Source organism: Solanum tuberosum, unplaced genomic scaffold (genome assembly GCF_000226075.1).
Source record: "Solanum tuberosum cultivar DM 1-3 516 R44 unplaced genomic scaffold, SolTub_3.0 scf00078, whole genome shotgun sequence".
In the NCBI taxonomy this organism is placed as follows: domain Eukaryota; kingdom Viridiplantae; phylum Streptophyta; class Magnoliopsida; order Solanales; family Solanaceae; genus Solanum; species Solanum tuberosum.
Genome location: NW_006239005.1, coordinates 796,710 through 812,283, shown reverse-complemented (window position 1 = coordinate 812,283; position 15,574 = coordinate 796,710). Strand labels below are relative to the sequence as shown.

General features: G+C 31.7%; 3 protein-coding genes across 3 annotated transcripts; 1 reads left to right on the top strand and 2 right to left on the bottom strand.

The window, feature by feature from the left end:
• Positions 1-3,537: 3,537 nt before the first annotated feature.
• Positions 3,538-5,695, bottom strand: LOC102582377 (UDP-glycosyltransferase 73C3-like). Its single transcript, XM_006346543.2, has 2 exons — positions 4,912-5,695; positions 3,538-4,512 (listed from the first exon to the last, which is right to left on the bottom strand). The coding sequence occupies exons 1-2, from the start codon at positions 5,633-5,635 to the stop codon at positions 3,752-3,754; spliced, it is 1,485 nt and encodes a 494-aa protein (XP_006346605.1). The 5' UTR covers positions 5,636-5,695; the 3' UTR covers positions 3,538-3,751.
• A 5,255-nt stretch (positions 5,696-10,950) lies between these two features.
• On the top strand, positions 10,951-12,042 carry LOC102600467 (retinol dehydrogenase 12-like). The gene has a single exon (XM_006346591.1). The coding sequence runs from the start codon at positions 10,951-10,953 to the stop codon at positions 12,040-12,042; it is 1,092 nt and encodes a 363-aa protein (XP_006346653.1).
• A 1,007-nt stretch (positions 12,043-13,049) lies between these two features.
• Positions 13,050-15,244, bottom strand: LOC102582055 (40S ribosomal protein S12-like). Its single transcript, XM_006346542.2, has 5 exons — positions 15,155-15,244; positions 14,398-14,444; positions 13,699-13,990; positions 13,483-13,548; positions 13,050-13,365 (listed from the first exon to the last, which is right to left on the bottom strand). The coding sequence occupies exons 2-5, from the start codon at positions 14,403-14,405 to the stop codon at positions 13,306-13,308; spliced, it is 426 nt and encodes a 141-aa protein (XP_006346604.1). The 5' UTR covers positions 14,406-14,444; positions 15,155-15,244; the 3' UTR covers positions 13,050-13,305.
• Positions 15,245-15,574: the final 330 nt, after the last annotated feature.

The window sequence follows — 15,574 nt, the reverse complement described above, 5'->3', positions numbered from 1 at the left end:
TCTTAGTACTAAATTTATTTTCTTGTTGATATGTTGAATTTATTTCCCCTTTTAGTCAAAGTCAGGCCAACCCTTAGAAAACATGTGTGTGTACAAATTAAAAGCCAAAAGGAAAAAGTACTTGCTCCGTTGCTATTATATTAGCCAGCCATTTAGGTTGGTAATGAAGAGCGTGCTAAGGTAAATACGTTTTTTAATTTGGTCCCAACTTATATTTATATTTTTTGATTTTTTTGTTGTGTACAAGTAGACACTTAAATTTATATAAAGTGGAACAAGAAGACACATTTCCTACGCTACATCTTATGTGACAATTTACATCCTACATGATGTTCTACGTGTAGTATGCCATGTAGGACTCATGTGTCTACTTATTCAACTTTATACAAGTTTAAGTGCATACTTGTGCACACCCAAAGTTGGAAGGCATAAATGTGAAACGAGGTCAAGTTAAGACACAATTAAGTATTATGCCTAAAAAAAAAAGGTTGAAGAAAATAACAATTTAAAAATAGTATTTCCACCGTTTCAACTTCACATCATTAGTCTTATTGAGTTCAAGTTATATATACTCTGTCAGCAATATTGTTGTTAAGAAAACACTCAAGAATCAACTAATTCAATTGGATGATAAAAATCAATGACAAGTATAACCTATAATAGCAAAGCAGAGATATTTGAAATTATTAGTCACCCCACGCTTACTAATGAATATCGTGCCTTCCTAGTAAAATAGAGCGGAGCCTCGATCTCAAAGAAAGGAGACGAAGCACATGTAAATTTGTCCCTTCTAGTCTTAGCTTGATTAGTTTTTTTTGTTTTTTTTTTTGATTTCCCATTCAGCGTCAGTGTCTGGAGCCCACATTAAAGCTCCCGACTAAATCTAAATCGCGCACTGCAGGGCTCATTCAGGGATGACTCTTCCAACAATGTTTTACAAGTCAACTAAAGTCGAAAAGGGAAGGGAAGTAATATTTATTTACAGTTGTTATATTGCGTTTCTTATTTTTTTGATCGGTCTTTTAATTAATAAGTAGCACAACTACGAGCGTATTTAGACTTAACATTGATTGAAATAGTTGTTGGAGAGAAGACACTAACTTGCAACTATGTCCTATGGGGTGATTTTGAATCATACAATATGTACTGATCTTAGTCTCACATTTAGTGATAGTCAGTTATCCGTCAATTTTATTAATATAATAGATAATCCATCTTATTTTCAAAATTAAGAATCTCACGTTTAAAAAAAAAAAATGTAGATATTCTTTTAATTTACCTAAGAATGTAATTTTTTTATACTATTAACAACAATGTGTAACTTAAACTCTTGCTTAGCTTCTATGTCCTAATTAATTATGTGACAAAGTTATAAATTTAGAGTTGATTAGTTTTTTTTTTTTTAAGAATTTCTTTTAAATGGTTAATTATTGTGATTTATAGTATTTTTTTAATATAATTTTTAAACATGTGAATATATTTTTTAAAAACTTAAAGCTTTTATGCATGGTCGAATATATAATTAAAGTTTAAAATTTTAAATTTCAAAATCTCAGTTATATCACGAGTTAAAAAAATAATATATAATATAGACATTTAAATCACATGATTCAAAACTCAAAAGGTCTTTTTTATATGAATTTCGAAGTCTTGTTTGACCCAATTAATATTATCAGTCACGTTAATTAACAACTGATTAGCATAAAAAGAATAAGAAAAAATTCACACAGTATATATATGTATATATGTTTTGTAAGTTTAAAACAACTGAGTTGCCAAAAGACAAAAACAATCTAATATAAATAAAATCCCATCTAATTCTTGATCGAGTCATGGAGTATTTAATTTGTTAATAATAATAATAATAATAATAATAATAATAATAATAATAATAATAATAATAATAATAATAATAATAATAATAATAATAATAATAATAATAATAATAATAATAATAATAATAATAATAATAATAATAATAATAATAATAATAATAATAATAATAATAATAATAATAATAATAATAATAATAATAATAATAATAATAATAATAATAATAATAATAATAATAATAATAATAATAATAATAATAATAATAATAGATAAAAAAAACACATTTTCTCTAAGTAGGGTCAAATTATATTTGTAAAAGTTGACATCATGATAGAAGTGAAATAGAAAATTTTGTTTGAATCGGACTTACTGTTATAATCAAGATAATAAAAGGAATGGCTCTAATTTGATTGGACTGAAAAAAAGAAAAAAGAAAAGAAAAATGTGGACGGTGAGTACATGAGTCACATTGATGGACGGTGATCCAACAACTCTGAAAAGCTATATTTTACAAGTATTCCAAAGATATTTTTTTGAAATGGAAAGTTAAGCATCATAAATATCACTCAACAAAAGATAAGTGATTGTGAGGCTCTATTATATTTTTGACGTGAATCCATCAAACTACTTTTGCATATGAAAGAAAATGATCAAGACTTTAAGGAGAAAAAGTGTTCGGACTGAAATATATAGGTATCATGTGGAAGTTAGTAAAGCAAATCTCGGAAGATCATGAGTAAGAAGACAAATGAGAAATATATCATAAGACATAAAAATTTAACGTGATTCGATCAATTCACTATATAAAAGAGAGTACAAAACATAAAGAGAAATAACCCCACCCAATTCACTGGAATATAAAGAGGTTCATACAAGTGATAAACTATCTCACAAATTCTCCTCCTAGACTAAATTCTCAAAGCCTCTAGGACTACATTGTGAATGTTGATATGTTAGAAGGGACAAACATCTATTTCTAGAGTCTTAAACCTTGGCTATCCAAATATGAAGACTTTTATATTTTCGGAAAAGAAAAACCCATTTATAATAAGAAATCAGGGAAAATACCCAAACAGAAAGAACAATATGTACAATATAGGTGTAGGATTTCTTTTTTAGATTAAATAGCAAAGTAATGAGAGAATAATATTGTAAAATATGTCTAGAGGTTAAAATTTTCAAGTCTTAGTGGGGTAACAAGTGATGAAACATGTCTTAGTTATTACATAAGTTAACACCAAAAAATAATGTCTACTTTCATCAGTACCTCATGCAAATTAATATTATTATTTTAATATTAAAATGCATTTTGCTCGAACATATTCCAATGCGTTGTATTTTCTCTGTATCAAAGCAAAGAGTTCACTTTCAATGGGAGACACTATGTTCTAAAATTGCCAAAGTATCTTAATTTGAAATTAAGTTTGGGGAAGAATATTGATCGTCTAAGCTCAGAACAAGTAGAGAATTGTGGATATTATCAGACAAATTAGCCTGAGCATGACAGAGGAATATTGGCTAGCACCATTAATCACGTGCCCAACATTCATTGGTATTTGGTGCTAGTATTTTAAGTATCAAGTGGACCTTATTTTGATAAGTTGGTGCCTCATTCTTGTAACCTATAAATATTTTTTTCCCTTCATTTTTAAAGACATTATCTAAGGCAAACGTCCTCGAACACAAACATTCATGGCATCAATATTGAAGTTGAAAGCTTCATACGATTCTCTCCTTTATTTATTTATATCATAATATTCAATGGCTAGTAACAGGATCTAATGTGTGAACAAAGTCGTGTGTTCTTGACCTCTTACAAATTTAACTGTACCACTAAATCATAATCAGATATTCGTAAATCAACATAAGATTTCACATAGATTTTCCAACATTTGCCTACTTACTTAATCAAGAAACATTAGCTAGACTTAAAACCCCCAATTTTTGCTTGTTGTGTGACATCTTCTATTAGTTTTGTCAAATTAAAGTGAGATGAACCTCCTTCCACAGCCCTTATTGCCATTTCTCCAAGCTTTTTAGCTCTTTCTCTTCTCATTTTTGCTTCCTCTTCTCCCCCCATTACTCTTTCAATAACCATCTTAATATCATCTTTCTTCAATTGTGCACACACTTTTTCATCCTCTAAAAACATCACTGGATTCTCCATACCACCCTTCACTCCTGTCTTGAGTACATTCACAATGAGCTTCTCATTACAAAATTGTTCAGCAAATAATGGCCAAGTGATCATTGGGACACCAACCGATATCCCTTCTAAGATCGAGTTCCATCCACAGTGTGTCAGGAATCCTCCTATCGAAGGATGAGATAGTATTAGTACTTGTGGTGCCCAACCATTGATTAAAATCCCTTGTTTTGCAACTCTTTCCTCAAAGTTCTCTTCATTTAGCCATTTTCTAAATCCATTTGATATGTGTCTAATGACCCATACGAAGGGTCGTTTAGATGACTCTAAACCAAGTGCAAGTTCAATCATTTGTGATGTTGGCAAGTGCGATAGACTCCCAAGACAAACGTAGAGCACGGAATCTTGTTCCTTAGAATCAAGCCATTTTAGGCAGTGGTGTTCATCAATTGAAGCCTTGTTTCCTCTTTCAACTTTGTCTTGTTTCTCTTTGTTGCATAAGGAAACAGGACCAATTGTCCAAACCTTCTTACCTGTTCAGACATAATATAATTAAGTTAATAAAAAATATGCTCACTATAACAATTCAAGCTTCTAGAGGTAATTGTTTAAGAATTACACTTCCACTCGAAAGCATAACATATTTTCATTCGTACTAATAGTGGTGGATCTAGAATTTTCATTCAGAGGGTACGAAAGACAAAAATGTAGTGTCAAGAAATTGAACTTGGAACGTTAAGTACATTTTAAAAATCCCTTAATCACTGAGTCAGCCTCTAGTCTCATGTTCAAAGTTTCAAAATCTATATATATACCAAGAAGGTTCAGTGAACACCCTACCCCTTCCTAGATCCGCCCTTGCTTACTAAGACATAATATGATGTAACAACTTTTAAATTTTGAGATAAGATAGTCATGGACTTTAACATTACCTTTGGCCTTTTTCACTCCTTGCACATATTGAGGTTCCAACTCCTCAAAGCTATTCACCACAATTCCATAAGCTTGAGCCTCTCCCTCCTTCATTTGGTCTCCAAGTTCTCTCCATTCAGGATTGCTTGGATCCACTAATGCTTTTAGTTGAGCTTTTGTCACTTCAACTTTGTCTGGAAGTCCAGGCACTGAAAAGTATTCATTCTCAGAACCAACACTCTCCAACAACTTCCCATCTCTCAAATTATGCAAACACAACAAAGAAAAACTTCCCATCCCATGAAAAACAATCCTAGGTATGCCAATCCTCTTAGCAACATTTGTTGTCCAAGGAAAACACAAATCAGAAATTAGACAATTTGGTTTCAAATCTTGCAACAACACTTCCACTTGTGTCTCAAGCATTTGAGTAGCATTAAAGAACTTATTTATCATGTCTATTGATAAAATCATGTCACAATTTTCACAATCTTGTGGTAACCCTGCCTCTAAACTTGGAAACTCGAGGTGAATTATATGAATATTGAGTCCTTTTTCGACTGCGCGGGCAATGACATTATTGAACCTTATGGCATTTAAAGGTGTCATAAGTATTGTGACAATAACACCTCTTTGTGCTAATAAACGAGCTATGTCTATTATAGGGATTGTATGGCCTTGTGCCATAAAAGGAAGTAACACAAAATGTGGTTGCTCATCATGATGATGATTAAGAATTGTCATTTTGATATGTGTGTTGTGTTACCTATGTTTTAGTATGGCTTGTGTTTTTATATATGAAAATACTAGGCAGCAAGAAAGCCTTGGGGAAAAAGGAAAAAAAATTGTGTTTGTATATTATTATTTTATTTTGGCTACTTGGAGGCCACGCTTGTCTATTATTCAAGAAAGACGGGGATGACCAACATGACCAACATGGGTTGTGATATAGCGGTGCAACTGTTTCACCCTTTATCAAAGGTCTCGAGTTCGAGCCTTAGATATGGAGAAAAATTTGTTGGGAGCGTCACCTCCAAACAGACCCTGCAGTGCGCGATCCGAATTTAATCAGAGCTCCAGTGTGAACTCCGGACTCCGTGTGAGAAATTTAAAGACAGGGATGGAAGAAGCAAAAGCACCGCACCTTACTATTTGAAGTAAAATTAAAAAGAATATTTATATTAAAGTGAATTCAATTATTTACACACTCGCTTTAGTCCATATTGAGTGATATTCCAAATTATGTACCTAAAAATGTTAAAGTAATCACATAAGACACCAATATGTTCCAAATTGAGTTTGATAGACAAATAGGTGATGTAAGGGCAAACATAAGCAAACTGAGAGTTGTACCCTTTTTTGTGTGTGTAGCTGGCAAGTGGCAACAAACATCAATAATTCATGGATGATTAGTGTCATCTATACTACATTTAAACAAATCATGGAGAATCTTGCAACAGTACAAACTGAAATTAAACTTGTCAGTTTTCCAAGAACCAACACATGGATGGAGATTGTAGAGGGCAAAAATAGACAAGACACGTGGTCAAATTAATTGATGATATAGAAGATTTAAGGGGTTATTTGGTCGGGAGTATTAGGAGAAATAGTTCATATATTATCTATAATATTATTTAGTAGAAACTTAGGTCTAGGTATAACTAATTCATGGATTAGTGAATTAGTTATACGCCCTACATGATATTATAGGATGTATTACTAAAACCTTTCATTTGGAGGTATTAGTAATACATAGGATTTAATATCATGGGATAAGTCTATGTAAAGACAAAAATATCCCTCAAACATTTTAATTATTTTATTTATTTTCGTGATTTTATGTTTTATATTTGTACTAGTAAATTTATTTAAATAAATTAGCTTACAAATTATTTAGAGAAAGTTATTTGTTACTAAATAAATCCAACACAAATCAATACAATATTTGAATGTGAGTTATTTGACATTTGCTAACTCAAAAGGCAAATATATCATCACATGACGTTTGTGATCTTAATTAAATGTATTATATATATATTAAAACTAGAACTTACAATTTTTATGTGTAAATGTAGGTGGTTTATTCATTTTTATTATTATTTACTGTCTTTTTGATTTTAAAAGTAGATGATTTATCTTTTTTAAATTCAAATTGATAATTTGTGAGTGATCGGTTTATTAAGATGACAATTATTTGTCCTCAAATAATTCAAGTGAAAAAATAACCAACATGAAAACAAAATTGTTCTTCCCCTGGCTAGTTAGAATTCCATAAAAAAAATTGTTCGGTAATTATCTACGTTGGCCCAATTACATAATAATTTAAGGATATAATTGAAAAAAAAAAACTTTTTATTGAGCTTTAATCTAAACACAAGATGAGGTGGAAATAATGAACCAAACACTTGATATAAATAAACAATGCATTACTAATACATGCGCTACTAGTCCCTGCAATATTAATTTTTGTATCAAACGACCCTTAAAAGTATAGTAGATAGACATTAAAGAAAGCAAACAGTACAATGAAAAATTATTTAAATTGATTGAGTGACTTTCTAAGTGAAATATCAATAGTTGAGTGACTTTCTAAGTGAAACCTCAAGAGTTGAGTGACTTTCTAAGTAGGGGCGGATTAATGTATTAAAACTGGATCACCGAAATCCATGGTCATCCGACTAAACTCGATATATTACTTGTATAATTATTAAAGAATATATTAAATATAAGTTTGCGGAACCCACCCTCAAAGTGGCTAGATGGTTCACTGGTTTGAGGGCCGAATTTCAACACTAAGATCCCAAGTTTGATCCCAGCCAGGAACTAGGGTTGTTTATGGTTATGGTTAAACAACCAAATCGAACCGCAATCCAAATCAAACCTATTAGAAAAATCGATATTTGGTTTGGTTTGGTTTTAAATTTTGAAAATTGATACTATTTGATTTGATTTTGGTTTTACTAAAAAATAACCAAACCGACCTGATAAATTAGATATATATAAATTTTATAATTATTTATATATTATTCATAAATAAAATATAAATATTTTGTTAAATTTTAATTAACTTAAGTCTTTAACTTTATTATTTTCTCACGCTCAACACTTAAATTTTAGCCCAACTATTACAATCCTAGGTCCAAGCCCATCAAAAAATTTTACTTTAGTCTTTACCTACCCTACCTCACATAAGATAGTCACATTTTCTCTTAGTTGAATCACTTTGTTCGTGTAAAATAACTCTAGTATTGCTTAATTGAACCGACAATAGCTTTCATGTGGATTGTTCATATACTAGGTGTTAATGTCTATTGAGATACATATGTCCTCAAGAAATTTATTACTTTCAAACCAAAAAAATCAGAAAAACTGAACCAAACCGACAATAACCAAACCGACGGTTATTTTTTTCGTTTGGTTTGGTTTTAGAAATTTTAAAAACCGACTAGATTGGTTTAGTTTTGATTTTAGCCAATAACCGATCCAAATCGAACCACGAACACCCCTACCAGGAACAATTCGCTTCAATCTTTTTTTTATTAATTAAAAACATGTTTTCAAAAAAAAAAAATGAAAATTCTAAAAGCTCTAAAGTCAAAAGACTTCAAAAGGTTTCCTTCCTACCCACTTTTCAAGTTCCAACAATATTTTTTCTTCTCTCTTCAAATTTGTCTTTTATTTTCCACACAAAAAATCTAAAAAAATCATCATTGTCAAAGTTTAAGGTAAAATTCTTTTTTTTTTATGATTTTTCTTTTTAATAACAAACTAACAAAATAAAAATATATATATATGACTTTAATTTTAGAATTTCCATTAAAAAAAAATGTCATTACTTATAATAGAAATCATCAAGAGTTAATGAATTGGTTAACTCAAACTTACATATTTTGCGGATGTAACTTGTAAGGAATGTGTGTTTATATTATATTATTAATTTTGAAGGGTGTGATTCCCTTATATTTTTAATGTGAAAGGAGTGTTATTTCCTTCTTCTTTTTTTAATGTGCAAGTGGTGTGATTCCTCTTCTTTATTATGAATATGTGATTCCGAATGCAAAAGAGGTATAAGTCCTCTTTTTATTATGAATATGTGATTTTCTTATTGTTAAATGTGAAAGGGGTGTGATTCATCTATTTTAGTTAGATTTACAAGGATTGTGATTCCTCTATTTTATTTCGACTTGCAAGGGTGTGATTTCTTTATTTTTTTTATTGTGAAAGGTATGCGGTTCTCTTTTATTATTTTAAATTTGCTAGTTAAATTTGTGACTAAATTGAATTGTTATTTGAATTTGTATGAGCATCTATTAGTTCACATGTAGCTCCAGAAGCTCAAAGAGAGACAACTACGCCTTCTTCTTCAAATGTTGATTGTATTCTTTGGGTTGGATCTCTTAAACGGGATCCCAAAGAAAGAAAACTCATATTTGAATATGATTCCAATATTCGGGATGTTATGAGGAGACATTATATTTTGATGGAGCCTTATCAATCAAAACTTCGTGTATATCCTAAAACAACATTTGGGACTAGGAATCGCCAATTTAATCCTGAGTGGTTTAATGCTCCAAATTTTGCTTGGTTGGAATGCATAAATGATGATGCTATATTTTGTTTGTGTTGTTATCTCTTCAAGAATGAATTTGAAAGTCGTGGCAATGCGGGGAAATCATTTACACAAGATGGTTTTAGAAATTGGAACCATGGTTCGGAAAGAATTTGATTGCATGTTTGTGAGGTAAAGAGTATTCATAACGAATGTTTGAAAAGGATGCTTGATTTTGCGAATCAACGTCAGTCAATTCAATCTTCTCTTCACAAGCAAAGTGAAAAAAATAAAAAGTGATTATCGAATTTGTTTAAATGCCTCAATCGATGTGGTAAAGTTTTTCCTAAGAAACGAATTACCATTTTGTGGTCATGATGAGAGTGAAGATTTCAATTACAAAGGTCTTTTTCTTGAACTTTTGAAATATCATGGGGTTAATCGTCTGGATGTGGAAAATGTGATATTACAACATGCTCCAAATGATATGATGATTTGTTCAACAATTGAAAAAGATATTCTGAATGCTTGTACTAAAGAAACAATTAAAGCTATCATCTAAGACTTGGATGGTGATTATTTTGGGATACTAGTTGATGAGTCAAAGGACATTTCACATAAAACGCAAATGACTAGCTTTATGATATGTTAATAAAAATGGAGAGTTGATAGAAAGCTTTTTGGGTATTGTTCATGTGAGTGAATAGTGATACATCCGCAAGATCATTGCAAAAAGTAATTTACTCTTACTTTTGGATCACTCGCTATGCCTATCAAGACTCTGTGGACAAGGTAATGATGGAGCTAGTAATATGCAAGGAGAAAAAAATTGCCTAAAGTCTTTGATTTTGCAAGATGTTCCGTATGCATATTAAGTAATGATGTTATTATAGATCGTTTTCAAAATATGAAGTCTCGCCGAGTACAATTATAAACTGATGATATTTTTTGTGGTAATGTATTTTTTTTATTTTTTGCTCGCTTAGTTATTGTTATTATAAATTTTTAGATCTTATCTTTAAAGCAATGGTGCACCTATTTTCTAGAAATCTTGAATTCACTTATGTTCTAAGTGAACAACTTAAAGTTGAGTAACTTTCTAAGTGAACTATTCAAAATTGAGCGGCGAGATATTAACTTAACATCTAACCAAAAGAAAAGGACAATTTAGTTAAAAAGAATATATATGTGATTTTATTGGCTTAGCTCATTAAGTAAAAAAAAATCTGTTCCGGAATCTCTGTCAGTCCATTGCTTCTCTCTATTGATCATTATTTGAACAATTACTCAACAATTAACAAGTTATTATTTCATTCATATATTTTTCCTTGCAATTTTAATTTTGGTCTATTTCTCAATCTCAAATTCATATTCAGATTTCTTGTTGGTTCATACAGAGTCATTTGTTTCATTTCTCCAGCAATTTTCTTGATTATAGATAACAATATTGAGACATTGAAAGATCGATTCAAATCGAAAAAAAATATTAATCGTATTTTAAAGAAATACTATGAATTCATCATCGACAGGATTGGAATGGACAGAATGGCTACAAGGATGGCGTCGTTTAACATATGAGACACTTTTTCAGAAAATCCATGCTAAACATTTACAAGACCCTTTGCTTTTGCCTCCTCTCAATGGCCTAAATTGCATTGTCACAGGAGCCACTAGTGGCATTGGACTTGAAATTGCTAAACAATTAGCTGAGTCAGGTGCACATCTTGTTATGGCTGTAAGAAACACAAGTTTTGCTCATCAACTCATTCAGAAATGGCGAAGAAATGAAACTGAATCGAGGCCTCTAAGCATCGATGTTATAGAGCTTGATCTCTTTCATCTCGAATCAGTTGTAAAATTTGCACAAGAATGGAATTCGAGATCAAAACCCCTGCATATTCTCATCAATAATGCTGGAATCTATTCTATAGGACAACCACAAAAATTTACCAAAGATGGATATGAAACACATATACAAGTGAACCATCTTGCCCCTGCATTACTATCTGTTCTGCTTTTGCCTTCTTTGAAAAGAGGCTCTCCGAGCAGGATTATCAATATGAATTCCCTTATGCATGTAATTGGCGTTGTTGATCCTCAAGATATGAATTTCTTAACCAAGAAGAGTAAGTTCACAAGTAGAAAGGCATACTCGAGTAGCAAATTGGCACAACTGAAGTTTAGCAGTATACTTCAAAAATTTCTAATGAATACTAATATTCATGTAATGTGCGTAGAGCCAGGAGCTGTACGCACAAATGTTACAAGAGATCTTTCAAGAATTCTGAACATTCTTTATCAGAAAATGTTCTTTTTCATGTTTGATGCTCAACAGGGTTCAAGAAGTGCACTTTTTGCAGCTACTGATTCTGATAACTTGGATTATTGTGGTGACTTGAAAGCACAAGGGTGTAATGTTTGTGCCTTCATTGGTTGCCATTGTAGAATTAGTGAACCTAGCAAAGAAGCATATAATGAGAGAACTTCTTTTGAAATATGGAATAAGACGATGGAAATGGTTGGTCTTCCTGCAGGTGGTGTTGACATGATTCTTCAAGGTGAAGAAATTCATTGCTGCTATGGGGCTAATAGTGATCGTTAAGCCTGGCCTATACAAAAAGTTTTGATCTGGTAGTATAATTTTTCGATGAAAGAGATTTAATTGAACTCACTTTCTGGAGTCGTATGGCCCGTGTTAGATATGAATGTCAGTAAGAAACATATCGAAGATCTATAGTGATTATTTTGTATGTTGTTTAGTCATACAGATTCAAAAATCTTCTAAATGAAACATGTAAAGGTATTTTTTTTATGAAAGAATCAGTTCCTTATGAGATGTAGCTTTATGGACATTAGGTTTTCATATTGATTGATGATACGAAAACATGTATATACGTTTGGTAATAATGTTATATAGTATGCTTTTCTCAAATTTAAATAAAGAAGCATACTTTAGTAGCAGAGAAGTAATCAAATTAACACGAACAAAGACAATTAAACTCAAACTCAGATAATTTTGTTAACTCTTGCAAACAATCGAGTTCCATACCTAAACAATCATCAAATGCTTATTGTAACACACCCTACTGTATCACTAATCAAAAGTTACAAGTACTCTGACATCACAACTAATATTATTATTTTTTAAAAGTTTGTAACAAGATTGGAAAACTAAACACTATTCTTACTCGTCTTTGTATTTCCAGGGCTTTCGCAAACCAAGGCAAATAAAGAGTCTTATTCTCCAGTTCCACCAGCCGGAAGTATGAAGATTGCTGCTCTACGCAGAAGGCTTGTCATTAAGCTCATCTCTAATGAAACACAAAACTCAAACTTACCATAATATTCTATCATAAAGCAGTTTACCACATCTATTTCCTCATATTGTACTATCATAAAGCAGTCTACCACATCTATTTCCTCATATTGTACTATTCTGAACATGTGAGATGCGTTAACATTTATAACAACTATAAAACAACGCCATTATTGTGATGAACGAAAACTAGCCAAATTTCATGGATGTCTGATTCCTAGATTAGAGTACGAGTACTTGCCAAAACATCAACTGAAACATCACTACAAAGCTAGTCAAATCATACAAGTGAATTGCATGTAATCAACATGATCAAATCCAATTTCAACTCAGTTTCCATGTATCGTTCTTGATACAATGTTAGGAGAACAGATTACAATCATATTGGTTCATTCATAGGGATCCAAAAGGCCTATAAAGTTTAAGAAGGCATGCATAACCAGAATCATAAATGACTACAAACTGAAAGTTATAAAAAAAAAAATCCATCAAAAATGTTCACATCACAACCAAAAACAAGCTAAACCTCTCTAATTCAACGAGTGTCACTCAGTGAGACTTCACATATTCCTGAACAATGTGGAGCCCTTCAGTTTCCTCTCCAAAATCCTGAAAAAGCAATTTAAAAAAGATGTAAATATTGATAAACAAATTTACTCACAAGAACAGTTCTTTTTGAAAATGAATAAATTCACTCAAGAATTTTAGGTTCATCTCAGTCTTTACCTTTACTACAACACAACCGCATCCGACAACTTTCCTTGCTTTGCCTTCAGAATCAATCTTGCACAACTGCAAAAATAAGAAAGCAAGAGAGAAATTAATTCAACATTCACTTTCAAAACTCAGAACAGACTTTCACTACTGATAAATTCTTGAAATAGAAGAGGTAAATGACTGCTTTTGTTTTAACTTTATCAGAATCAATAGCTTGTTACTTACTCCAGCCCATTCACCGAGTGTCTTGGCATTAGGAACAGTGATCAGGCTAACATTGTGATCACCACATAGACCTTTGACCAATTTCACATAGTCTGGTTGGTCACAGTCCTCTGCCAGTACGCAAAGTTGGGCAGCATGCTTCTCAATAACCTTAGCAGCCTCATGAAGACCTTTAGCTAAACCACCATGAGCCCGTGATTTCCTGAGGACAAGTTGCAATGCTGTCATGATATCCATGGGCTCCCCAAGAGCAGGAGCGGGAGCTGGAGTCTCAGCAGCAACAGGCTCTTCACTGCATTACAATAAGTCAAGGAATAAATAAAATGACATGGAGGTGACATGAGATCTCTTTAAATGTCATCAAGCAAAGATGTTTATTAAATGGCAAATACAAGACTATCAAAATGTGAAAACAAGACAAGATCGGTAAGGGCCGTATGAATCTAAATCGTCTCATAGTCTGCAACCCATGGCATCCAAAGCAAAAAAAAGAAAAAAAAAACACAACAGTCATTATAAAAGAGAGCTGATGTAACTTGTTCATGCCAACGAATATGAAATTACCAAGTTTAAGAGGACCAAGATAGGTAGGTACTTTTTCAATAAACATTCACCTAAGGTACAAAAATAGTTTTTTTATGCCAGTTGATATCAGTTCATGCTGTTAAAACACATAGAAGTAATACAACAATTACTTACCCAGACATTTTCTCTTCTTGAATGTAATTAGCAGATACAAATTAAACCTGCCATAAGCCATCAAAAATACAATCAAAAACTGAAAATACATGGAGCAAAATAAGCTGAACAACAACCAATCATGAAAAAAGCATGATGTAGTTTAAAAAGATTAGTTTTGTGGGCACCAATAGAACTCCTCCATCAAGACCCATTCTTAGTAATGACTTTAAGCAAACAGAGGACTTGAATAAGAGTTGCTTAGGATTCATGGACTAGTAATGTAGGATCATTATACAAAATGAAAATTCCAACCAAACACAAGACGATGAGTAATTCAATTTGACTTTAAACCTTCATTTTATAAGCGCGGTGTGCCTGCTGGTAAGCCTTAGCACATACATGACAGTGGCTATCACATAAAACTTTTACTATCACTACAGGGATCTGAACCTAACGTAAGTGAAGTGGTTGTTTCCACAGGCGGAGCTAGAAGCCCGAATACGAGTTCCGTCAAATCCAATAACTTTGTATTAAGAAATTTATCAAATATTAAGTTCACAATCCAATTAATAACACTTGAAATCATCGTTATAAAATTCAAAACCAATAAGATTCAACAGATTGCATCCACATTGAAATGTCTGCATAACATGTAGCCCTAGAACCCATCTTTTCAGATGTGTACAAATACAAATACGCAAAACAAAAATCAAAGTGCAGATGCAGAATACAACATAAGATTCATGGATAAAAAGTTAAGTGAAGAATGACTTACAGAGAGAGCGAAGAGACGATGCGAGAGCAGTGTGGAGATGGTGAGAAGCTTGCGATATTATATTGTAGGCTTCAAAAACCTAAAACCCTAACACTACTCCAAGCCCAAATTCATCTTAATGGACCATGGCCCATAACTCTATTTCATGGATCTAGTGGACAAATTTGTTTCAAAGTTTTTAATTTAGAGGATTTTACGTAATAAAATAATGTTAGAAAAAAACATTATGTATTTTTAGCATAAAAATTGATATATGAAAAATAGCTAGCTTTAAGTGAAACACTTAACTTTATATAATCAAATAAATGTAACTCTTTTGTTTATTTGTACTCAGAATTATTTACATGATGGAAGTCTCATCGGTCAATCGTCACTCGATAACTCAAAGCTAATTGGTACAACCTTTTTTTTCGCCAACTA